The 26,189-nt window shown below is 47.7% G+C and overlaps 1 protein-coding gene across 5 annotated transcripts in view; it reads left to right on the forward strand.

The window, feature by feature from the left end:
• The window catches only part of MAD1L1 (mitotic arrest deficient 1 like 1), a 320,154-nt gene that overhangs the window by 282,281 nt on the left and 11,684 nt on the right, over window positions 1–26,189 (forward strand). The window contains exon 19 of one of the 5 annotated variants that reach the window (XM_048961391.1): window positions 24,518–24,793. The exons of 3 other annotated variants lie outside the window; for them this stretch is intronic. In XM_048961391.1, coding sequence (XP_048817348.1) covers window positions 24,518–24,574 — 57 coding nt within the window. In that variant the 3' untranslated portion in view covers window positions 24,575–24,793. Of the gene's footprint in view, window positions 1–18,565; window positions 18,602–24,517; window positions 24,794–26,189 lie in introns of those variants that run through there. One more of the 5 variants, XM_048961395.1, reaches the window with a different exon arrangement.

The raw sequence follows: 26,189 nt of genomic DNA on the forward strand, positions 1-26,189 counted from the left end.
CCGTGGGCCCCTCACCTTTTTGATTTTGAAGAGTTACTATTTCTGTTAATAACCCTTCCTGCTTCCATTGCAGTATGGCCTTGCTGCGTAGTACAGCCTGCCATCTGCCACCAGCGTGCTTAAAAAGGCTCGAATCAAAGCAGGAAATGTCATTATTGCGTGAGATTAGGAGAAGATGATCCACAAATTAATCATTATTGGAAGCGACGCCAAAAATTAAGGGAGTGTGGGAAAGGTTTGAAGTTCAGCTGCTTCCTTCTCCTCTCCACCGGTTGCGTTTGCTGGGTATTGAAGAGCACAGCGATGTGGAAATGGGAACATCTGATCCTGCCAGGCTCTGGGAGCACCATTACTTGCCTTTCAGGTGCACAGAGATTTATTCCGGTGGTTGCTTCCATGTGCACCTTGGACAGACACGCCGTAGCAGGTCACAGTGTTGTGCTTTATTTTAATTGGAAGACGCCCACTTGGTTCCCTTTCTCATCTGGAGCCGTTTAATCCTGTAGTTCTTTAGAACTTGAACTTTTGCAAGCTCTCCTTTTCTGTTTTTTTGGGTTGGTTTTTTTTTTTTCCCACTCGAGAGAAAAGCTCTGAGCGCTTCGTTTTGCTGAAGGCAGCTTTCCCCTGGCTTAAGGAAACTGGTGGGAACTGGGAGGCACTGGTGTTCAGCTGCCATGGGGCCGTGACTGAGCACAGGCTCTCACACCTGTATGGGAGCGAAGGAGAGGGAGCTGTGCTGGGCATGGCACAGCCAGAAGGCGGTCAGAGCTCCATTTTTGAATATTGCAAGATGATCCAAAGCACTGTGGGTGATAATCTGTTGGGTAGAGACACCAGAGCCCAGATATTGGAGGCACACCAATAGATGAGTAGTTAACTAATCCAGTTCCAGTTCTTCTCCTTTCCTTCTCAAGTGTTCTGGTTATTCTTACTTTATTTTGTCAGAAGTACTTTGAGTTGCATTTCTCCAGTTTGATTTCCGTGTTCACGGCCCCGTGCTAACACTCAACTGTAAATAAAATTCACCTTTTATCTGCTCCCCGTTGTAAGCTCAGGCTGCCTGCTTTTGAACAGCTGCAAGAATATTGAGTGTAATGAAGGTTCCGCCTTCAAAGCACGTATTTGATATTCACACAGGACAGAAAGGCTGCCTCTAGCCCCGTGGAATTGGAAACACTTAATATATGAGTCAGTTGGATATCAGTAAGAATGTATATTATTTTCTCTTCCAACTAATAGGATTTTTAAATAAAGCTGGAGCTGCTACATCTGGCTGAGCCAGTGCCCTTTGCGAGAGTTGCAGCTTCCCCAAATGGCAACGGACTGAACAGTGCAATCTGTGGGTCTCCTATGTGCCTGCTGGGAAATGGCTGCAAAAGAGATGTAAAAGAGGGAGGGAGGGAGAAGGAGAAAGCCACAAGCAAGGGACAGCTAGTGAGCTCTTTGTGTTGACTTTAATCAAAATGTAATGAGGAGAGTTAAAGCATAAAGCAGAGGAGAGATTTTGCTTGTGCCAGGCTGGAGGAGGGAGCCATTCGTTTGGTTTTGAATCGCTTTCTAGAGCATTTACTCATCCATCTTCTCCAGACAAACACTCCACTCTGCCCATCACCCTTCTTCCCGTCGGATTTAAATTATGAGTCCGTATTAAATTAAACATGTCTCTTTGCTTCTTGTTTGCGCGGAATAGTTTCGCACCATGCTTAAGTGGCCTAAGTTAGCCAGGAGTCTGTGCAGACACTTTTTCCTTTGGACAACGTTGTCAGAACAAGCCTGCCAGTGACTGATGTGATCTGGAGTCAGCGAGTGTGTACAGTGGATAAATGTGCCTGACGCTTTGTGATAGAGCTGGTAATTACATTTCACAGTGAGTGGTATTAATAGTGAAAGGAGGCTCCAGCATGCTGCATGAGAATTGGTAATAGGAGAGGCTGTAGGGAGAAGAGGAGAGTCATTTATTAACCTGACAAATTATGGAAAATTGGACTTTTCCTTCACATGCAGGGGAGCTCTTCTCAATGCGATGCCCTCTGAGATATCTCAGGGTCTTTGGTGAGTGCTGGTGATACTGAAACCTCCTTCCTTTCCTTTTTGCCTCCCTGAGCTCCTGTGGCTTCTCTCTCTATGCTTTTGCTCAGCACCGTGTGTTTTTACGTGGTTTTCTAAGCCATGCTGAATAGAGATGGTGCTAAGGGCTTGCAAAGCTTGAGATCTAAAGACTCAAAGTTGGAGATTTTTGAACCTATAGAAGAAAAGGTGGTGAATGCCTGAAGAGTGCATGCAGTTGGGCTGGCATCGGGTGGTTGGCAGGGATGTGGGACGACAATCCTACGTGCCCAGCGCTGTGCTGTGCCTCTGGGCTGCCCTCATTCCAGCCAGCAGCAACATGGAAGGGATGGGACCATTCCAGCTGGTCCATTAGTGCTCAGAAGGGATCGAATGTGCCTTCAGGCAAAGGTGTTGCTGTTGCCTGGGCTGAAGCACAAAGCCTCCAGGCTGCTGCATGCGCTGCCTGGTTGCACGGCTCTCTCCTGGGTTTCCTAAAAGGAAAAACCTGCCAGCTCTGTGAAGGAGGGCAACAGAACGATGGAAATGAGCCTGAGCTGGTGAGAATTGCCAAAGTTTGAAGTTATTAGAAGTGCTCCAGAACCAAGAGTGATTTAACCATGTGATTACTTCTTAATGTAACACTCACCAGATTTTTTTATTAGATTCCCCCCCATTCTTTCCTTCTAAACACTGTAGAACCTTGAAATAAACACCTGGAGCTGTTAGAGCATATCCCTCAGTTTAATTAACTCTTAAATCATATGATGTCACCTGGATCCCTTTCTGCATTCTACGCTGAGCTGAGGAGGCAGCAGAAGCTGCAGCTCTGTTCAGTTGCTGCCTTGGATAAAATCACTTTCTAGAGACTGCTGCATCCTCCTCCAGCTTCCTCCTCCCCCCCATCAGAATGGCTCTCATTCAAAGAGAGCAGGCTGGAGAGAGCAAGCTGTGGCCAAGGGGCTCGAAAATGTTGGTCTCACAGGGTGGATATCAGGTGGGATCCTTCTGCCCTCAGGTCAGTGATGCAGATCCCTGGCATCCAGGGCAGCTTCATGCTGGTGGCTCCGTAGGCTCTGTACCATAAGGCAATTTTATTTTCTTGGTTATGGGATGGTTGTGCCCAGCAGGTGAGAGAGGGGCCGGGCATTAGGAAGGGAGGAAATGCATCCTGCAGTGGTTAAAGCTGCTTGGCAAGGAAACCCCTAATATTAATTTGTGCTGTTCTCTGATACGAGTTGTCTGTGAACTGGTGTTCCTCCTACCCTGACAAAGCACCAGCTGTGCATTTTCCTCATGTTTGGGGGCTTCCAGAGATAGCAAATACATGCTGTAGCACCTCTCTATGTTGCCTTTTTTTTTGGCACTTAAAGCAGAATAATGGGGAAAAGGGTTAGAACACAGGATTGTCATCCCTTCCCCTGGCCCAAGGAGGAGCAGCCCAAATGGTGTCTCACAGCTGAACTGTTTGCATTTGGCTGAGCCCGTCATCTGCATGCAATGCTGAATCTTAAGTGGAGTTACAAATTAACTGTAAGGGCTAATCCTTTAGAATATTCAACATTCAGAAGAAGGAAAGAAAGAGTGCAGTTGTCAATACCGATGGAGAAGAGGAACAAAGGATTAGGAGTGAAAAGATAAAGATGGTGGGATTTGCTGAGCGCTTCTGAGGCCAAATTCAAGGACATGGTTCAAAGATGCCTTTGAGAGGTCTGAGCAGAGAGCCAAGAGAAAACATAGAGGAGATGGGACCTAGATCTGGAAATATTGGCACAGGGTAATGGTGGGGTGTGGGATGGGAGCGTGGCTGTGACAAGGATTGTGAATGGGGAAGGAAACAGAGAGGTCATCACTAGGCTTGAGCAATGGGTGGCATAACCACTGGGAGGAGGGAAGTGGGGAACGTTAAGGGTTAATAGTCCAGATATTCAGGAGTGAACAGACCTGCTGATGAGAAGTGGAGGGGTTGGGAAAGGCCACGGAAAAGGTCTTGTGTCTGATAACCTCCGAGGCGAAGATTAAATTCATTGGCCAAGCAACAATGTGGCTGTGTCCGCTTCATCTTTATTTAAAGTCCTTCCTTTTGTGCAGGAGCCCTTCCCACAGCCTCAGCACTGTGAGTGAGAGGGGCTGACGGCTCTGTGCCGCCCGCTGTGCTCCCGGCCCTCCTTTGATGGTACACTTTGCTCAGTCCGGGATGTTCCCTCCAACTCGGCTGATTTGCAGTAATTCTTGAGCTTTTTCTTTCCTATTTTTTTTCTTTTTCCCTTTTTGCACTCTGCTCTGAATGTATTTATTCCCTGTGCCTCAGAAAGAGGATGAAAGTCAAACCAGAAGATTCCTGAGACCATTAGTATGTACCGCGGGTGCCATCCTTGCATGAGCACATGGGATGGTCTCAACAGGGCCCCTGGCAGTGCAAGGGAAGGCGACTTTGATGTGATTAATGCTCCCAGGATTTCTCTGTGCCAGTCAAAGAGCAAGTTAAAAAGTGACAATATTTCCAGAAAATAGAGAAGGAAGTGGGCTGGGACTTGGCAAGCACTTGGTATGAGTTGCATACCTGTGATGCAGGGGCATGCAGTCAACTCTAAGCAAGGCAGGAGCCAATAAGTTGATTTGCTGTGTTTTGATTGCTGTCCTTTGCAGCTTTTCTGACCAAGTTTTGCCCCTTTTTCCCTCTCTGTGAGAGATGGGAATGAGCTGCAGTATCCGTTCTGCAGTGCTGAGCCTCCCCCAACTCTGGTGCCCTGTTTTGCAGGGGGAAGATGAGGTATAGTGTGGGTCGAGCAGCAGCAGGAGCTCCCGGTGTGTAATCAGTGTGGGGCACAGGGAATGAGAGCACAACACAGAGAGAGCATCGAACCCATGTTTAATGGGAAGGGCAGAGAGGCACAGGGGGAGGAAGGTGGTGAGAAAGCCAAGGCCTGGCAAGAAACTGCAGGATAATGAGACATAGGTGAGAGCAAAACGATAAGTCAGCAGAGCTGGACGATGTGGTAATGTCCGGCTTTTCAATTCCAGGCAGGTACTGCTGCGTTTGCAGCTGTGACTTCTTGGGAGCTGGAGGCATGTGCCTGTGAATGTGAAAACTGAGAGCAAGGGGACAGGGAGAGGAAGAAGAGGGGGAGCTGGGGAAGGATGTGTGCTCACTGCCCCGGCTTGTAGCACAGAAGGTGCACGTGGGAGCAGGATGCGTGCAGCCACAGCCAGGCAGCAGTAAAGGGAGCATGTGCTGCTTCATCTCTTCTTGCTTTGCAGCCCAGGGCTGCTGGACTGGTGTTCTGCCCCTTTCTGGGCCGTGTTGTGTTGGTGTGCAGAGAACCTGGTGCAATTCCCCACTGTTTCCAGGCGTGCTGTTTGGCAGTGTTACAGGCTCTCTGGGTGGGTTATGGATGGGCCTGTAATAGACCTGTACATACAGAGCCAAAAATTAATAGCCTCCTGAGAAAGAGCTGAGTCAGATAAGTGCACCCACTGCAAGGCTGCTGGAGCCAGAGCAGGATGGAAAGGCCGTATATTTTCATTTCAGATTCAGAAGTCGCCTGCCCTGAAACTTCAGTCTGCTGATAAAGGCCTTGTTAGGTTCAGGTAAATACAGATGGCACAAAATGTTTTCACTGGGATCCGTAGGGTTTTGTTAACCCCGCTGGTGCTGCAGGCAGCAACTGTAGCAGCAGAAAGCTGGCTGCAGGCTGGGTCTGCTCCGTGCAGCACGGTGCGAGCTGTGCACCCTGCATACCTGCACACTGCAATCATACAGGTGTGAGGGTACGTTCAAAAATACCTGCTTGTGCTGGAGCTAGCACTGCAGGGATGCACAAATGTGAAACTTCCGTCCATTGAGTGATGCCTGGCTCCCCGCAGTAATCCCTCCCCAGCACTCCTGCTCCTGTTCCAAACGCTCCAGCCTTGGCACACAGATGCCACTGTAAAAGGAAAAGTTGCTCTGCTTAACATATTTTGCTTCATCTATCCCTCCGGCCTCCCTCCCCCTAAAATAATGTTGACTGCTCAGGTCTCAGAATAGGCAAGCTTGCTGTTTCAGGCAGATTTAAAATCTTCCCCTTAGTGCCATGCGACTGGAAGCAGAAATTCATTCTATTGGGAAAGGAAGATGCATTGCTTTCCCGCGGCCCCCAGACTTGCATCTAGCCAGGGAAGTCCTAAATTCAAAGCAGTGCCATTCAGTGGCATGTTTATCTACAGAAACTTGACTTGCTGTTGTTTTTAAAGGTCTCTGTTTGGACTTAAACTGTCAAAGGGAACTTGGCGTGGCAGGCATACAGTTTATGCGTATATATCTGCAAGCATAGAGTTTATATATATGTATATAAATATATGAATTGTCCAGTCCTAAAAGCATTTATAAGCTCAAGTTTTGAATACCCAGTCTCCTAAGACTCTCATCTCCCCTTTTCTATCAAAGCTGCAGTCGTGTTTCCCCCCAGGCTGGGAAGGAACCTGCTTGCTGTGCAGCGGCCATGCGTGCAGCTTGTGCCATGGGCACCCACAGCTGTGTGGCCATGGGTCTCCCCTCCCATCCCTGCCCTGTAAATCTTCTCCAGGCACATCTGCACATCACAGTGCACATCTGCAGGGGATGGGGATGGGGGAGCTGGTGTGACCCTGGTTCAATACTTTATTATCACGGTCAGCACAGCTAGATCTGTGAATTCAGGAATGAGCAAAATGCACCATTTTTTAGTCTGAGATTTTCTTACTGTCTCTTGATGCTGGAAGGCAGAATCTCTTGAATTGTCTTTTTTTTTTTTAACAAGCTGTTTAATATTAACGCTGATTACCCAATTGCTCATTTCAAGAAGAGCAATAGCAACTTCCAGAGCTTTGGGGACTAAATTTCCTTCTGGATTTATGGGCAGCAGCCCAGATCTCTCCAGCACAGTTTCTTTCCATCATCTGTATTTTTCCAGAGAAAGCTTTAAAGACATACAAGTCTATTCACGCTGCTTGTTGGCGTTTCCCATCCTTGCTATCTCTGTATTAAATATAACACTGTGTTATGATGTTTTTAAGGTTTCTGTAGCAAATGGAGTCAGTCAGGAAACAGTTCCTAAGGCACAAGAGAGGAGGCAGATGTGTTTGGTGCCGTTGCCTGTGATTCTTCAGCATCTAGGGGGTGATAGTGGATAAGGTAAGGGAGAGTTTTCTGGAGAGCATTCAGGGAAAGGAAAAGAGAGAAAGCTCTGCTTTTCCAAGGTGTTTCCTGGGGAGGATCTACTGTAAATTGCCAAGAGACGATGTTTTACTGATTCTGAGCTCTAAATGAGTTTTATTTAACTTTGAGTCCATGCACGAGGCCCATGCTGCTCAAGTCACTCCTCCATGTAGTGCAGGCTTCCCCGGGTACAGCAAGCTCCATGCATGAGTTGACTGCATTTTGAGAGGCTATCATAGCATCTCATTAAAGCCTTAATGCGTGGAGAAATTGCTAAACCCTGATGGATTTTCAACAGGCAGCCCCTTGGGAAGAAAGAGAAGTGTCACAAAGTGCTTTGTCAACAGGGGCCGCGTGGCTGGCAGTTCCCATGCTGTACATCATTTCCTACCAGTGCATACCCACTCTCCTCCTGATAGGATGAGAGATGTATGAATCAATCATGCTGTCTGCTCCGTGTCCTATAAATTAGAGAAAGATGCAGCTGGTTTGCCTTTTGGGTTTCTGTGGTCTTTAATTGCCTCTCCATTATATCATCTAGTGTCCCCTTCTCCAGCCTCTTTTCATATCCATCTTTGAGGAGTGATGAGCAGTCGAGTGTGATATGCCCCGAAGGTGGCTGTCAAAACACGCTGAATTATGCAGTGGTCCAGTATTCCCTTTTTTCTCTTTTGAGTATTGCTGGAAAAATAGCTGTGTCGTGGGACTGGGAGCTCAGGGTTGCCACTGTGGTTAGGTGAGAGACTTTGGATTTTGCAAAAATGAAAGTGCAAACCTTGGCTGGTCTTTCTATACAGTGAGGCCTTACATAGTGCTGATGTAATCCTGGGACTCCGTGCATTGCCGCACTCGTCCCACTGTGAGCTCTGCCTCATTCTCTCCACTATACTCCCAGGGTTTTTTTTTAGTTCCAAATGACGGACTTAATTGGCCTCTTGACTGCCAGATATTTTTGTGTAATGACATTTTCCGAGGGATTAATCTGATTTTTTCCTCCTTAAATTGAGGTCCCTGGAAGTAGCGTTGTGCCGGCTGATGCGGTTCCCATCTCTCCCTGTCTATCACTCCCGTAATGCTGTGGTTACAGAAACCTTCTCTCCCCGAAGGCAAAACATGAAGAGATGCACATAGGCTGCTCCGACATTATCTCTGATAGCTGTGCTCGGTTTGGCAGCAGCTCACAGAGCCAGGTGGCTCCATCCCCAGCATGGGCAGCACTTGGCCAAGCCGAGCTGCCTTCTGTCTGAGCCCCCTGCCCAGGCAGTGCTTGGTGTCCTGGGAGCTGCCGACCTGCTGGGGGCAACCAGCCCACAGCAGGGGTTGGGATGTTGGGCTTTAAGTTCCCTTCCTGCCCCGGCCATCGTGTGCTCCTATGATTCTTTACAGAGAGAGTGGTGAGGTGCTGGAACAGCTGCCCAGAGAGGCTGTGGATGCCCCGTCCATCCCTGGAGGTGTTCAAGGCCAGGTTAGATGGTCCCTGGGCAGCATGGTCCAGATTTAAATGGGGAGGTTGGTGGCCCTGCATGTGGCAGGGGGTTGGAGATTCATGATCCTTGAGGTACCTTCCAATCCTGGCTGTTCTGTGATCCTGGCCCAGGTGTTATTAAAGCGTGGTGCAGCTGCAGCATTTAATTGATGTGTTTTACAGTCCTAAACCTCAAGTACAGCCTGGGGGAGTTGGAATGCTTTTTAGGCTTCTTGAAGTAATCCAGGATTTTCTATAATAAGAATAATAGTAATACTACTTATTATTTCTTATCGAGGACCTACATGTAATCATTGATGTTTGCTTTTGCCACCCGCCTAATGTGCATTTTGCTGATGCACAACTTCTGGTTGGTACTGTTGCATAAATAAAATAAGCCCTTTTAATTTCAAACTCCTTGAGAAATATATACGTGCAAAAATGTAAAGCTTACTCACAGAAAAAAGGGCAAAATCAGCAGGAAAAGAGGGAGATTATTTTCAACAGTGTCCCTTTAATTAGAGCGATAATTAATTCTTTTCCCTGACACGCACATACAGATTACTCTTAAAATATTCCTACTTGAAATAAAATGACTTAAAGCTACATGCCAGAGGGGCAGATCATAAATCTAAGGGGGAAAAAATTGAGGACCGAGTGTATTTTGAGCACTCCCTTTGAATCAGAAGTGGCCGCTGGAAAGCACGCCATAAAATGTAACTGCAAGGTGAACAGAACACTCCCAATGCATGCCAAGGTCTGTGCAGCAGCGCTGAGAGCAGACAGAGGCTCTGTGCAGGCACAGGGGGCTGATGGAGTGGAAAATGGAGATGATAAATTTTGCATATACACTAATTGCACCAGCCATGCTCTTTTCCAGAGCGTGACGTGCTTTCTGCTGTTGGCCAGCGTGCGTTGTGTTTCCCTAACTTTTTTTTTTTGGCATTATGGAAGGGTATTGAGGAGGGGTTCTTGCTTGGGAAATGGATGTGGAAGCTGCAGAGCTGGTGGGACAGGTGGGCCAAGAGCCTGTCTGTGAGTGAGGGCTGACCAGGTGGGGAGCAGAGGCAGGCAGTGTTGTGGGGAAAGGAGCCCTGATGTGGGGTTCAGAGCTTCAGTTGTGATGGAGAAACAGCAGGAAATGGTGGAGAAAAAAAGATGACAAGACATAAAGGGCTGGATAAGGGCTGAAGATGAAGAGAGGAGAAAAAGGGGTTGGCTTTGGAGGAATCCCAGCATCCATTACTTGTACTAAATTATCACACAGTTCTCCTTACACCTCGCAGAGCAGGAAGCCCTGTGTATTGCTGCATGCCAAGCCCCATCACTGCTTCCTCCCCGCTGGCATCGCAACAAGCCTGCACCAGCGCTCTCCTTTCCATCTCTCAGGGCCATGGGAGGCAGGTGAGATGCATTCAGCTCAGCAGGGAGGCATCCCGCAGCTTCCCTTAATTACATTTGCGAAATTGCTTCTGTGGAGAAGACAAACCTGGAGGGCCTGGAGCTTCCCCAAGGGGCTGATCCTGCTCACAGGTAGGGCTGGTCCTGTGGGAGCAACTGCAAGGAGAATTGCCTTGCTGAGTTGTGTTGCCCAAGTGGGGTTTGACTTCTTATGGCAGTGATTAAATCTACTCATTTAGGGACATAAAAGGAGTTGGCTCTCTAATTGCACACACAGATGTTTCCAGACATAAAGCAAAATGATGCAGGGAGGCTGCCGCGTCCTGCACACCGTTCTGTGTGAGGAGGCCAGTGCCAAAAAGGAGGAGCTAAAAGGACAGGGGAAAAAAAAAAATCTATGGAGCTTTTCTTTACCTTGAAAGGAAATAATACTGGAATGGTCAAACGGTTATGAAAGCAAAGGTGGAGAGAAAACAGAAAATGTGGGTGGATAGAGTTCGTGTTGCTGCGTTATTTTGCTGCTCCCTAGCAGGCTCCAGGCCACACAACTGCAGTCAGCAATTCTGCCATGAGGGCCTCATCAGCCCCATCTCCAGTGGCGTTAATTAAGAGAACAGAGTTGCCTCCTTTTCCTTTTTGATTGGCGTGTGCCACTTTATTCAGTTACTTTTCTCCAGAGATCAGCAAGCCAGGAAAGTACTATTTCCTTCTTCAGTGCTAATTAAGGTGGGTCCGAAGCACCTTTCTGAACTCCGTGTGCCTTTCAATTTGCAGAGGGCTTCATAGCACTGAGATGAGCTTCAGGCTGGAAATGCATTGCACCATGAGCCAGGGACCCACAAAACCTTTGATTAGAGAAGAAAAATCTGGTTCAGCCAAGCTCTGTCTAGAGCTACAAAGGAGAATGCTTCTGCCCACTAGAAAATGGTCTAAAAATGACTTTTTTTTTTGGCTTTGAAAGGATCTTGACTCTTGTTGGAGTGAAGGCAAAGAGCCCATCGTGTTGTAGTGAGCCAGTGATGCTTCCTAAGAGCATCACACCAAATCTGCTGCTTACTCTCTTTCCTCATCTCTCATTGCCCCTCTTGGTCCCAGTGAAGTCCCATGTGGCAGTGGATCCATCAGAGGTGTAACTCTCCTGGCTGCTCACTGAGCCAGAGGGCTTCATCTCCTTTTAAGAAGGCAAATTGATGACTTGCTCCCCTCCTCTGTTCTTCTGTGACCTCACTCAGCTGAAAGTTCCGTGGGTCAAAAGCAGCATTTTCTTTGCCTGATGGATATCTCTGCATGCAGGACTTCTGAGCTGAATGGGAGGTACTGTGGGCCATGTGGCAGGTTTCCAGGCTCGTTGGGATTTGGCCTTCACCTCCATCCAGCCAAGTGTATCCCATCCTCCTTCAGTGCCACATTTCAGCTGTAAGCTGCCACGTTTCTCACATAGGGCTGCATATTGTGCCACAGCACTCCATAACAATCTCGCTTCTTTTCCTTAATGCTTCCGAGTTCCTTGCCTTTTTTGAGTACTTGGAGCTGAATCTGGTCTGGAGGCATTGTGTCTGTAAAGGGAACCACAGCACATGTTGTGCTGGGGAGGGAAATGGTTAAATGTCTCCATTTCAGCTTGAAGCAATGATTTTTGGGTCTTCTTTGTTGTTGTTTCAGGGCACATCCAAGTTTCCAGGACGGCTGAAGGTGATAGAGATGGCACCTTAATTGAAAGGGGTCAGAGTGTTGCGTGGTTTTCCTGCATTAATATTCTGTGCATATTCTTTTTTAAACCCGAAGGCTCTGTCCAGTGTTCCTTGTTGGCCTTCAGACAGTGAACTCCTGGTAAAGGGCTTAAAAGGCAATATTAAAAGGGGAGAGAAGGAGCTGAAAAGGGGATTACAAATCCAATAAAAATTGCTCTCAAGAGCAGACAGTATCTGCCGGACAGGAAATATATTTGAGTTTGTGACTAGCTGCAAAATACCTCAGCCACAGAAAGTCCTGAGCTGAGGGTAAAGCCTTTGGCTCCTTTAATCATCAAAGACAAGCAGAGGACACTCAGCTTGCAGAGGGATCAAACCCAAAGGCACTTCATGCATACTGCAGTGCTCCGGCCGTGTGGGTGTTGGGGTGCTGATGGAGCAGCATCCGCCAAGGAGGAGTTTGCTGGTGCTTCCTAGTGGCCGAGCTGTGCTGCTGGAAATGGATAGCTTGCTTTTGGAAGGTGACAGCCTGCCTGGTGCTTGGAGGATGTGGTGTTCGCATGGAGGTCTCTGAGCTGGGGTTTAAAAAGCTCTGAAAATGGGGCATACTGGGCTTTTTTGGGGTATAGCATTGGTCTCAGTGGTCCTCTGGAGCAAGGACAAGTCCAGAAGATGTCAGCAGTAAATGCTACTTTAAACATCCATTGGCTTGTGTGGAATCAAATGTTTGCTGTCTCATTCGTCCCATGCAGATTATCATACAGATAACTGAAGATTTTTCATCAGCATTTGCCTGTTATGGATCTGACCGCGTTACCTGGAGGGAACACTGCACTTAATCCAGTCACCAGGCAGTGGCTGTAACACTGCAGTTCTGCCCACACCTCATTCCCCGAGTGCTTTGTGTTCCAGGCTGAAAATGTTTGGTTTGGACCCGCTCTTTCTATAGATGCTCTTTGTGCTGATGTCTTTCATCCGAGTTGCAGAGCGAGCGGGGCTGGGAAAGGCAGGATGCTGCTGCATCCCCCTCTGTGTGCCTGGCGTATGGAGTGGAGTGTGTAGACTTTGTTGGAGTCTTTCTAAGAGCATCTGCCTCCAGTTGGGGTAATTACCACTCTCAAGTCATAGTAGTGAGTATCTCATTGACAGAATATGAAAGTGAGCAGAATGTCAGTTCAGCACTGTGCGGAGGCCTCACTGACACACAGCCTGCTTCTGAAATCGCTGGCGTTTTTTGTTTTTTTTTTTCAGTTAATTGCCTTTTTAATCATGGTGAAATTGCTTCTATTTGCATGAATATTCCAACAGCGGGATCGGTTTGCTCTTGTCACAGATACTCACTACATATCGCATTCAGTTTTGTTTAATATGCCTCATTTTAGACGATCAAACTTCTTTTTTTCCTCCTGGTTCCCTCTCCGAGCACGAGAAGAGCGAATGTTCTTTTATCTCTTCCAGGAAATATTCTCCCCATGCCCCTTACCTGCTGCCAACCGCGCTGCGGGCTCCTCCAAAATTAGAAAACAAAATTATCTCCAAACAAAAGCCCAGACGAGCTGTCCTAATAATGAAAGAGGCCACGTGCCCATGTGCAACTGCCTGGCCTCAGCCTCGGGTGCCTGCAGGGCAACCCATGGGCTGTGCCCATCACAGCGTGTCTGACTCAGGGCAAGGGCCAGTGGGACAGCCATGGCTCGTTAGCAAAAGGAGGACCTGCATTCCCTGGGGGGTGCTGGAAGGAGCATCCCATGAGCCAGGCCCATCACTGGTGTGTTGATACAGCTCAGTGCTCGGTGTTAGCAGCTCTCACCCATCCGCTTCCGAGGTGTTCAAGCAGTTGGGAACAGGCCAGGACAATCAGTCATCTCCAACTGTCAAGTTTTAAGCAGAAAACATTGATTTTAACGGTAGTTTCTACATAAAAATTAATGGCACCATAAAATCTTAATTTGGAGTTTGAGAACAAATAATGCAACAGTAAAAGGCAACATCCCGGAGTAATCTGGAAATAAATTAGGCTTGTGGAATCCAGCTCTGCCCACTGAGATGCCTTTAATGGATCTTCCCCACAGCAGCTGGTTTACATCACACCCTCAGAGCTGCGCTGCTGCCTTCCTGGCACGATGGTACGGTAGTGGTATGACAGTGGTATGACAGTAGTATGATAGTGGTACATCCCCTGCTGCTTCCCAGCCCCAAAGAGGGGCAGTGAGCAGCAAATACATCAAGTACGGCCCTGGGGTTGGTTCAGAGGAAGGCTTTGAGGTCTGAGCACGCAAACAGGAAAAACAGTCCTGCGAGAAGCAGGGATGGAGAGTCTAAAATTAGCCCTTCAGATTGGCAGTTGGCAAATGGCAAATCCCCATGGATGCTCTGTGCTGGCAGCTGACTGCTGGGGTGGGGAGGGGACCTGGGGTGTGTTCCTGCTCTATCTGGTCTCGTGTGTCAGAGTGGAACTGGGGGCTGTGATGCTGGAGACTTCTGAAATGTAAAAAAAAAATGTGCTGGTTCTTACTTAATTACAGTCATGGCAGTTGCTATGTTGAAATGCGGCTTTAAAAGCCTTTGTGAGTAATTAGTGTCAAAAATATAAGATCTACAAAGCCATAAACTCACAGCTTGGTAATATTACCAAGTACTAATTAAAAAAAGAAAAAAGAAAAATCTCTCTTTCATGATAAGATTTCCAGCATAGCGGAAGATAAAAACGATGCAATTTGCAGATGATGGGGGGAAAAGAGGAAACCTGAGGGAAGGATTGAGGAGAGAAGAAAGTCGATATCAACGAGGCTGCAGATCCCTGGCTGATTCGGTAATGGTAAGGGCAAAGGAAGTGAAATATTGGAGACTGAAGACAGGAATACAGTCAGAAATGTAGCCTGGGAGCATCGTGTGCTGCAAAACAGAGATCAGGTTGAAGATAGGCATTATGGGCAAAAGGGATGAAAGCACTGCTGTGTTTGGACTAACTAGCCTGGCACAGCTCTCGGGAGCAGCTAAGTGTTTCTGACTGTCAGAAATGGAGATGTTGCATGCAGATCTGCAGGTGTACTGTGGCATCTCTTGATGCCTTTCCTATATTCCTCCCGTCTGCTGCGGACCCCTCCTTGGACCAGAGGTACGGCACAGACCCAGCCCAGCAGAGGGAAGGGGGGCTCACGCAGCAGCTCAGAGCATTTGGTTGTGCTGAGATGAGGTGTTTATCCTTTGGAAAAGAGATTAAGAAGAGACCTCATTAAGGTATAAAGAAAGCCCTGCTGGGAATAAAAGATCAAGGCTATTTGGGTTATTGTCAAATACATGTGTCAAGGGCATAAAGCTCCTCTGAAGAAGGACCTGGATTCTACAAAGCATAAACTGAGGTGCTTTTTTAACAGCGCTTAATAATGCAATTATAATAACAGCTTGTGCTTTCTCATGCCTTCCAATTTAAGATCTGAAAACACTTCACAAACATGAATTAAGCTTTCCAGGATGGTTGTGAGGTACAGAAACTATTACTCTATTTTACAAACTGCAAAAATGGCAGAGCAGCGTGTTCACAAAGCAGTGCAGCTCGGGTGGGAGGAATATGTCTTTATTTTAATCAAGTTGAGCATCGCCTCTGGGCTTTGCCTGTTCACTGGGTGCAGAAGCTGTCTGCTGATCTACTCTGCATAGTTCTTCATGCCATACCTCTCTGCTTTCTGATACCTTTACCTATGTGGAAACGGTGAGGCATTTAGTGGTTAATGGAGAGAAGTGCAGAGACACGGATGGGCAAAACAGCGATGGAAGGTCTGCACAGCTGTGCTGCCCTCTGAGCAGAAACTCTATAGTGTGGCTGGCTCACATGCTCAGCCCTCAGCACTGTGGCTTGAGCTTTTCTGTCCTCAGAGTCGCTAGCATTGCAGTGTGTGCCAGCAGCATCACAGGTGGGGGGCAGAGAGGGTTTTAGGCTGTTGCCCGAGGACGTTATGGATGCCCCGTCCCTGGAGGCATTCAAGGCCAGGCTGGATGTGGCTCTGGGCAGCCTGGTCTGCTGGTTGGCAACCTGCACATAGCAGGGGGGTTGGAACAAGGTGACCATTGTGGTCCTTTTCAATCCAGGTCATTCTATGATTTGTGCCCAACGTGGCTTGGTTATAACAAGTGCCATGCAGATGTTGAGGGAGGTCCCTTCATCGCTGTGGCTGAAGAGCAGGGCAACCACAGGCCTGTCTTTTTAAGTGTTTCTCTAAGCTCCTACTCTCATTTCTGACTTACCAGAAGTGCCTGCAGCTGGGTGGCTGTTTGGGACCCGGAGCTGTTCTGTTGTGACTGTGGCAGCACTGCAGGTTGAGCTGCAGATGGTTGCACATCATAGAGTGCTTACAGTTGGGAGCTGAGTGCTGCTCTTTTCACCTTGGCTGTGCTCTTGTCAAGGGACCATTAGTATGGGCAGCAGCGGGAAATGAAGCTGTCCTGCCCTTAACAAGCTGCCCCCAGCTGACCCCGAAGTCATTATTTTGTTTCCTGAATCTTTTAAATTAAATGGTATTTTGACTAAGGTGGTTCCATACAAATGCCTTAGGATCGTGCCTGAGCTGAGCATGTCCAACCAGTGCTGGCTAACTCACTGGGGTTTCTTTCGGATGCTGCATTTTCTCCTTTCTCTTCTCACTCTACCTCTCTCTGTGGGACAAGAATACAGGCCCGCTCACTTTAGCAGACGTTCCATGCACAAAGCTTAGGTTGAGTCTATTTTGGCTGCACAAGGACAAGCAGGATCCAGGCAGAAGTCTGCTGAAGAAAGCTGTGCTTAAGAGCCGTTTGCATCCATGGGACGTGTTGCCTGCTGTATCTGCTTCTGTAGCTTGAGTTCATCCTCCAGCAGCAGCTCTGAGACCACATACAGGAGTGTTTCCACAGGCTGCAGAAAGAACTAATTTGTGGTTTCTTCGTCATCCAGCAGAGCGAATGCCCCTGGGGTGTTAATGGCATCATTCTGCAAGCTGCTTCGCAGGAATTCCTTTGTAGAAAAATTATCATCTTCCTCATTGTTAGTCATGCCTAAGTGTTGGGGCAGCCTTCCTTTCCTTTGGCTGTGCAGTTGGTCGCAGTGTGGGGCTGTGCCTGCAGCACCAGCAGCTCACCGTTGTTTGTCAAAGATTGAAAAATAACCATTGGCAGTCATGAAATCGGTGTGGCCATGAAATCAAAGCCTCAAATGCCATCAGGGCTTTGTGTGTCTGGTGAAGGGAAAAGCTGTGTTAACAACAGAGTGGTTGTGCTCCCAGTGCTGCTCCGATCCCATTGGTGACACTGATGGAAGAAATCAGTTGCCATGTTCCTCTGGTGTGTACACTGAGGGGTACTGAGCATGTCAATATGCCATGGAAAGCAAGGAGGGTGTGAAGTGCTTCAGGTGTTGGGCTAAGTATTTCTAGAGAGTTTGCTAGGAACAAAAACTTAATTGAAATCAATGGTGGTGTATCTGCTGCTTAATGGCAAAGCAATACGGTGTGGCAGTTGTGTGCAGCGTGTTCTCACCTGCTGGTGCTAAGCAGAGGAGCTGCTGTGAGCTGACCCTGCTGAGAGGTGTGTGTGTGCATTACATCCTCCAGCACAGAGGCAGATCCCACAGCTGAGCCTACAGCCATCAAAACAGCCAGTTGCGGTGCATTAGCAGCAGCAGCGGTGTGTGCAGAAGGAAATAAGGGCTGTTCATCTCCCAGGTAGAGAATGCGTTTTGGTAGAAGATGGGGTTGAATTTTCTGGCATCCTCGCGCTGCTGGCAGCACCTCTGCAGTGTCCAGGCTGAGCAGCAGCCAGCTGCTTGTCATCCACACACTTATCTCACTCAGGATCTTGGCTGTTTGAGTGATGGCTCTGCTCATCTTTAACATAGATGTAGCGCTGGTTGTCAACATGCTGTTGAGAGTGAGTTGTGAGCATCTCACAGACTCCCTCAGTTTGATATTTCTGCTGTATTAGAAGCAAAAAAAAAAAAGGATAAAAATTTATAGCAACCCTAGCAAGCAAATCTTTACGAGAAGGAACAATTGTCCACTGTAGTCTGGTTGTTATCAGTGTGAGCTTAATGCTGTTGGGTTGCTCCTGGGGCCAGCCAGCAGCAGAGGCAACGGATGGAGACCAGTTGGGTTAAATGGGTCCTGGTGTCAGAGCCTGTGCCATCCCAGTGCTGTCTCTGCATGATGCCATGAGTTAGAGGGGAGGTGGAGTGACAGCAGAGGTGAAGTGACGCGACAGTGCTTTGAAGAATGCTTCTGTGTGAAGAGATGATAGAACCAGGCTGGTAGTCAGACAGTGTGCTGAGTGCTTCTGCACAGCAAGTCTGTGCTGTGGCTGAGTGCAGTTGGTCAGTGTTTGGCCCTGCAGACGTATGGAAAATGTTAGAGCATCTGAGTTAGCTTCAAGTGCAGCTGATGCTTTCAGGACATCTGTTCATTCAGCTGAGCCAAATTCTGGTAAGATGGACATCACAGTTGCCACCAATCTGGGCAGCTCTTGAAAAATTGTCCACAGTTTGGTTTTTCCTTTCTGTAATGCATGCTGGCAAGCCGTGATGGAAGGAGGTGCTTGAGACCAGGCTGAACTAAATTCTCAATTAATTGATGAGTTGATTTGCTCTCCCATCTCATCCCAGCCATTGAGGTTTTGCAGATCCCGCATCCAAATGAGGGGTTGTTGCAGTGATGGTGAGGGATAAGCCAGGACACTGTGCTGCTGTTGTTAGTATTCAACCAGAGTCGTGCGAGATCAGAACTCTAATCTCTTGTTCGCACAATTCAACTGTCGTAGGGTATCAGCAAAGCAAGGTGACCTCAAGATCAGAGAGTCCATCTGGGAAGCTCAGCAGCTCTGAAGACAGAGACCTGTGGTGTTGCATGGCAGAGCTGGTTGTCAGCATGCTTGTCCTGCAGTGGGACATCCATATGTGGGAGGTCCAGTAAGTCCACGAGTCTTTAGGAAGGAAGGAGGGGGGAAGCTCTGACTTTTTGCAGTAGAAGTAGAATCCGCCTGCACCCTCTGATGGAGCAGCAGCTCTTTCCTTATGAATGGGAGCAACTTTTTAGCAGCTCCCCTCCCAGCATGGTTGCCATTGCTGTTAGTCTTCTCCCTCTGAAATGCCCTCACTGCTGTGTTCCTGGCTTTCCCAGGGAGAAATTGCCCATATTTCTCCCCACTCCTAACAGGAGTGTCAGCATCCACATGATTTCTCACGACTCCCAGACTGCCTTCCGCAGGGAACCTGCCTGCACCAAAGTCCCTGGCACAGTTTGAGCTGCAGCTTTGTCTGATCCTTTTAAGAGTTGGGAATGGCTGTTTTGATGTCTGATATCTATGAACATAAAAGGCTCCTTTACCTCTAACTGTGCATTGGGCAGGGCAATGCCTGTCTCTCCTAATCAAAAATGTAATCAAAGATCTCACTTCTCGTAAAAAATGTATTAAAAAGAAGAAACGATGCAGTGGATTTCTATTGGCTTCGCTGCTGGCTCGCTCTGGTTTCTACTTCTGTGCCGTTCCCTCCTGCCTCCCACAAAAGAACCCCTGCCTTCACTTTCCCCACGTCTTGAGGGATTTAATTGCAAAATGTTGAGCTTTGAAAACAACAGAAAAAAAAATCATTGTGTTTGAGTCAAGCGAAATATCGATTGTCCTTGAGTTCCTGCACCGCGGCCATCGGCGGCGTTTTGTCAGTGCAAGGAGTGAGCAGAAAGATCACAGCGAGGAGACGTTCCAAGTGGAAGGGAAAGGAGCTGAGCTGGGAAAAGAGCTGTGCCCCATCCCTCCTGCTCCCACAGCTGCTTCTCAGTAAGTGGCCTGTTGACCCGATGTTAACGTTTCCAGTTTACAGTAAGCAGCATTTCCCTTAAACAAGATACTGATAAAGTGAGGCGAGGGAATAGAGGGGGCGGAGAGCAGATTTGCAAAACATGCTGGAGTAAGAAAGTCGAAACATACCGTGTGTGTCTCGGGAGTGGGAACATGCCTCAGTGTGTGAATAAATATATAATGTACAGACATATGCTCTCTCTTCTCAAAAACGGAGGTTTTTGAGTAGTCCCAGACTGTGCTGCTCTCGGCTGCAGGAGAGGAAGCGTGCTGGCATGGAGGCTGTTGGAGGTGGTTGGTGGAGGGCTGGGGGAGCAGCGGGTCGGACAGAGCATCCTCACAGCCCCACAGTGCAAGTGGTTGCAGATGGGGCCAAGTGTTGCTGGGGCCAATGAGTGGGGAGCGAACAATCTGGAGAGACACAGCGCGGTTGGGTTTGCTCATTTTCATGGCACAGGCGAGGGCTGATACGTAGCCAATAGAGATCAGATTTTGGTGCAAATTCAGATGAGAAGAAAGGCCGAGGGGAGAGGAATCAGACAAATGTTAGCACAAAGTTATTTGTTAAATGGATTTTGTATTGTTTTCCATGAAGCCTGCACAGAGCTGTTGTCCTCTTTTTAATTCCTCTTCTAGCATTTGTTCCCTTTTTCACTGCCTCCACAATTCTCCCATTCAAGCTGAAAAAGCCACCTCCAAAAGACCGGTGTAACATTAGCAGGAATTATTAGCAGCAGTGATTTCAATATTCAAATGGACATAATATTTAGCAATATACTGGGAGTTGTATAAATAGAGTATGAATGCCTGGTAATGAATCATATCAATAATTTTCACATACAGGCTGTGCCTTACATTTCTCAAAGGGCTTTACAAATACCAATTGATTCTCACAGCATGCCTGCTTGGTGGAGGAGCTGTTATTAGTTCTAGCAGATATTGAGATGCGGAGAAATTATGATACGTGTGTAGTTCATGCAGGGACCCCAGGTGGGGATAAAGTGAGAAGCTCCAGACTCTCAGGCCTTAGTGCTGGGCTGGCAGCTCTGTATGAATTCTCTGGTGAAGTTGGAAGCAGTGCTGCTTATGAATGTGGCATGGGGAAGACGGTCTTTGGTGAAGTCTGTGGCTGAAGAGAGGTGGATAAAGGAAGGAGAAATACAGCGAATGGCAGAACTGGTCTTGATGAGCTTAAAGCTCAGCACTGTGGCCAGCAGTAGCACCTGTGTCCCATTCAGGTGAGAGCTTGTTTGGTTGCTTTTATTGGGAAAACTTGGCTTTCCATGCAGGAAAGCAGCAGCTAATGCAAGCTCACTCCTGAAAGTGAAGGGCATCTGGGATCCAGCTGGCTTTGCAACTTTCACGCACCTCAGTCAAGGATGGGAATATCTAAGGAGTGCCTGAAATAGTGGAACAGTCCTTCTAGCGCAGCATCCTACTCAGCATTCACCACATTACCCATCTCTGTTTTACTATTGCCCTTCTTAATTCCGCAGTAAATTGTTCCAGCCTTTAATGTCTCTCCCTGCGACCCAGGGATGCAGTCAGTGATGGAGATCTTCTCAGAGCAAAGAGGCAGGTTACACGGCACATGCCTCAAACAAAGGAAGCCTAATTTATCTTTCACCCTCGTTTTGTACTGAATTCACTAAGGCTGACTCACTGCTTCAGAAGAGGACGTGCTCTCAACTTGTATAAAAACATGACATGATATTTCTAGCCTTTTTTTTTCTTAAACACATTTTGTTTTGACATACTACTTGCTATTTTGAATGACACTGTACACCGAGAAGTTGTCTTTAAGCTGGCCACAGTGGCACTTGGCTTTTTATTCTGAAAGGTTACATCATTTCAGAACCCATCAGTGTGTTAAGGGTCCTTCAAGCTGGCAGGGCAACATGCGCTGCACTCATCTGTACTGAATTTCTTCTGCTGTGGTATTGCTCAGTGACCCAAAGTGCACAGAGCTTCCCAGTCCCTCCCAGTTGACCCACTCTTTTGCTGTATCAGTTACCAGCTGTTGGGCTGAAACTCTCAGTTCTGTCCCAGTTTTTGCTGCTTTCCTCCTCAAACCCCTCTGGAGGTTGGAAGACAAGAGTGGAGGCTTCATCCAAACCCTCCTGAAGCTGAAAGGCACAGAAGGGATGGGGAACCCCAGTTGCTGAGCCCAAGGCCCAGTTCAGCCAAACCCTTCAGCTCTTCTTGAAAGGAAGATTTGGCACCTTGGGCCCGTGGCCTTTGGAAGGAGCCCGAGCATTTCTCAGTGCGTACACACATAGCTGAGTATTAACTGCCAGGCTTTAAGGACTGTTCCCACCAGCTCACTGAGCAACTTGATTGATTTGTTTTCCAGGTGAGACTTGGCCGCATTTATTCTTTTAGATCTGTTGGTTCCTCCTTCCTTACCAACTTACAATTCAGCGAGGACTTTTACCTTCCACTGCCCGGTTTTTAAGATACTTTAATATTCCTTTGTGATGATCATTATCCTAAGATTTTTGTAGTCATTCCAGATTGCATTTGTAGTTTCACTACATCTTCCAAAGAGGAATATATATATTAGTGTCAAGATGTCTACTTCTCCGTGTAGGCTGTGCTCTTCTAGCCAGATTACTTTGTGCTGCTCTGGGTTCTTCCTCAGGTTTGTTGCATGAACTGAGTCTAGGATGTTTAAGGAATAGATTTATGGTTTTTTTTCTTCTTAAGAAAAAGAAAGAAAAAGGAAAACATAGCAACAACAGCATGGCAACAGCAGCTGCTGCACAAAAGAAAAATAGGCAAACAGACTTCCGAAACATAGATTCACTGTTAAGCTATTTTTACTGGTTGGTGAGTATGTGGGAGTATTATAACAGAATAAGTGAGAAAATAGCTTACAAATAATTCATAAGAAACTTCAGATGTGAACATATCTTAATGACTCTAGCTAGCCCTCATGCTGTATGAATCTCCACATGCACAAACGTAAAGGTCACCTCTGATCTATGCTATTTATGTATTGTAAATTTGTTCATAAGAATGTATATAAAATTCTATTAAGGTTAAATATCCAGGCACTGAGAAGCAGAGAGTTGTGCATCCCTGCATAGCAGCTTGAGGGCAAATCCATCTCATGAGCACGCAGGCAGGAACGTCCAACACTAGTGCTCGTATTGCATTGGTCAGAGCTCAGGTGGTGCTGTGTGTGGTCTGAAAAGTGACAATTAGAGATGGAATAGCAAGAAACAGCATGAAAAATTGTTAGCTTCACCATCCCCTCCCCAGCGAGTCCCACAGACGCCTATGGGGAGTCTTTAATTAAATTAAAAATAACTCATCACGAATCTGGGAAAAGCGAACTCAAAGCTGCTGAATTCTTCACAGTTGCAGCCCAGTCCTTGTGCTGTGTGAGCCCATTTTTCTGCTCAGATGTGCTCCATGGGAGACTGAAGGCAAACACAGCCTCTTAAGTCTCCCCCCACGATCCTGATGCTTTTCTTGGCACCGAGAGAAACACAGCTCAGATCTCTGCAGCCAAAGCTAGATTCATTTGCTTTCAGAAACAACACAAATCTGTTTTCCTGCTTAAATAAAGTCATTTGCAGGGTCCTGTTGTGGGAACAACATGTCAGCTCGTCCTGAATGGAGCAGTCATTGGGATGAATGGGTCGGTTGTTGGGCTGCTGCTGCCCTCTGCACCCTGAAGCGCCCCACTGCCGCCTCCATTGTGAGCATCCCCTCTCCGCACCCTTCTGTGCTCTGTGTGATCTACTTATTGCAGACCAGTATTCATCCCACATCTCTCACGTTTCCTCCCAGCCCCGTGGCTTGAGGACACTGCTTGCTGCAGAGCAGGAGGCACCCGGGACCTGAGTCCTTACCACAGTGCTGCTTTGCCTTGCAAATGTAGGAAACCCATTTCTTCTTGTCTCCAAAGCTGTGCTAGTGCTTATCTGCCCTTCAGAGATGTGACAGGGAATGCCTGGGTAAAGTTTCTAATTGTCCTTGTTGTAGACTTGCTTGTTCTATGAGCTTGGTGTGTAACTCAATGGAGTGCTTCAGAGCATGTGAGGGAAGAGGGAGCAGCAGCCGAGGTGCCTGGGTGCCCTCAGAGGCCCTTTTCAGATGAAGCTGAAAATCAGCAAGTGGAATGTGACACTTAGAAGCACTCTGTAAGGTTCTTTCTGGTTTTAAATGACTTCATTTAAATATCTTTGTCTGTGAATCCACCAAGGAAACTCATCCCCTTGTTTTTCCATCTGTAGCTTTTGCTTTTTTCGTGTTTTTTACTCAAGGTGAAAGTGTCTGATGTACATTTAAGCCAGTACAAACCCCTGTAAGTTGAATAGTAAGATAGAGGCTGGTTGCACAAGACAGAGGTCAGCGATCTGGAAAAAACCCAGCAGCTTGGCTGGGATGTGCTCACTATTTCATAGAATCATAGAATCACAGAATGGCCTGGGTTGCAAAGGAGCACAGTGCTCATCCACTTCCAACCCCCTGCTGTGTGCAGGTCACCAACCAGCAGACCAGGCTGCCCAGAGCCACATCCAGCCTGGCCTTGAATGCCTGCAGGGATGGGGAAGCCACAGCCTCCTTGGGCAACCCGTTCCAATTGCTGACATCTTTTCCTGTGGCCTTCCGTGACACCCAAATACTACCAGCGCTGTTCCTCTGCTGGGGTTAGAGTACAGACAGCCTGTGTTTGAGGCACTTGAGGAGATGCTTACTCACTCTTTTGCTGTTTTATTTGTGTTTTTTATTTGTGAAAACATTCTCGAGAGCATTGTTAGGTGTATCACAGCAGGAACACCTCTGGGCGTGCTGGGGAGTGCGCGAAAGCAGGTTTGGAGAGCTTTTATTTTCACACCGTGTTGCAGTTCTGTAGTGATAAATGCTTTCTGGAGTATAAACCTGCAGGTTCTCCCCTTGCAGGTCTCGCTTCTTGGAGTGGAAAAAGGGTTTTACGTGTCACGGTTTTGCTTGCAGTAGGGCTGTGCCACTCTGGAGAGTAACAGGGCTGATGGGCTGCACTGTGAGCAGCACTAAGTGGGGACTGCCATTGGTCTGAGCCAGTGCCACTGGGTAGCTAGGATTACTGTGGCAGAGAAAAAGTAATGACGTGGCACAGAAGAAAAGGAGAGAGAAATGGATCGTTTAAAGAATTCGTGCTCTGGCAGTTGACCGAGGCAAGCCTGAATTGAAATGGGAGCTTTTCAGCACGTGTTCTGGGCTGTCTGCTGGTAATTCCCATGTGTTGGAAGTAGTGTGGACAGCTGGGAAAGCAGCATTTGGAATATCCCAAGAACGGCCTCGATTCAGGGCAGCTCTTGGACTTTGCAGGTGTGGGGGAAGAAAAGCTGTGCTCACGCTCGCTGTGTGCTGCAGCCTGGCTCTGCCTCTGCCTGCTGGGGAAGCAGCCCGTGCAGCCTCATGCCTTGCATTGCAAGCCCTGCGTAATGTACCCCACTCCTGTGTTCCCTCCAGCATCCTGCATCCTGCAGGGTGAACGAACATCAGATGGCCTCATAACCACAGACAGCCCCATTATTTCCAACGGGCCTCAGCCAGTGTGTTCAGATTTGATTAAGGACTTATTGAAAGATAAGAAGCATTTAGAGCCTGGGGTTGGCTCCAGCGTTAGTTATTTACATCGGGGCGAGGGGAGATAAAATCTTTCATTAGTGTCACTGTTTAAATATTTTGTCTCTCTTTTCCAATATTGTGGCAAGAAGGAACCATATGTGTTCCTAGAAAGAGAGTCTTGTACAGCCGTTCATCAGGAGAAAATCTATTAATGTATTAACATTCAGAATAATGAGCGAAAACAGCACGCGCTGCAGAGAGTAGCACAGAGCTTTAGTCTGCGGTTTTCTAATGCTTGGAAAACGTTGTATTTCTCCATCTTTCCAATGCTAATCTTCTGCCAAAATAAGTTCTCTTCTGCTGTTAATTTTAGAAAGGTTAAATCCATTTACAAAAGCAAACACAAGCGTGGAGTGACAGAAACCAGGAGGGTGCGTGGAGCAGCAGGCTCCCCGTCTGCAGAGGTCACTGCAGGAGCTGCTCTGGCAGGAGGCATGCAGGCATATCCTTTCCTTCCTCAGCACTGCACAGAGTGGGGGACACGTGTGCAGAAGAGCTGAAGCCCAAAGGGCTGTGTCACCTTTGCAGTGCAACTCCTCACTGCCACCCGCCTCCAGAAGGCAGTTGGCTCTGTGTGTGTGTGTGTTGTGTGTTTTTGCAGCTCACTGTTGGGCTTTAGGCAGGATTGACGAAAGGCTTGGCACAGGGAAAGGGCAAATTTTAAAGAGCTCGAGTGTGAGAGAGATTGCTGGTTGAGCAGCTTGGTTGCCTCGAGGTCATTGCTAATTAGCTGCATCTTGCCTAAAGAAGTGAACATTACATTTTAATGCTGCTATGAAAACCAATTGCGCCGTCTTCCCTTTGCATCCCATGCTACTGCCAGCTTTGCTGTGGCATCTGGAGCAAGCTGCACAAGGGAAGGGAAGAAAGCCCTCTTAAAGGAGATGGAGGGATGCTGAAGTGCTAGCGGAGCTCAGATGAGAGGCTGGAGCATGACAGCTGTTACTGGCTCATGCAAAAA

Source organism: Lagopus muta, chromosome 15 (assembly GCF_023343835.1).
Source record: "Lagopus muta isolate bLagMut1 chromosome 15, bLagMut1 primary, whole genome shotgun sequence".
NCBI classification, from domain to species: domain Eukaryota; kingdom Metazoa; phylum Chordata; class Aves; order Galliformes; family Phasianidae; genus Lagopus; species Lagopus muta.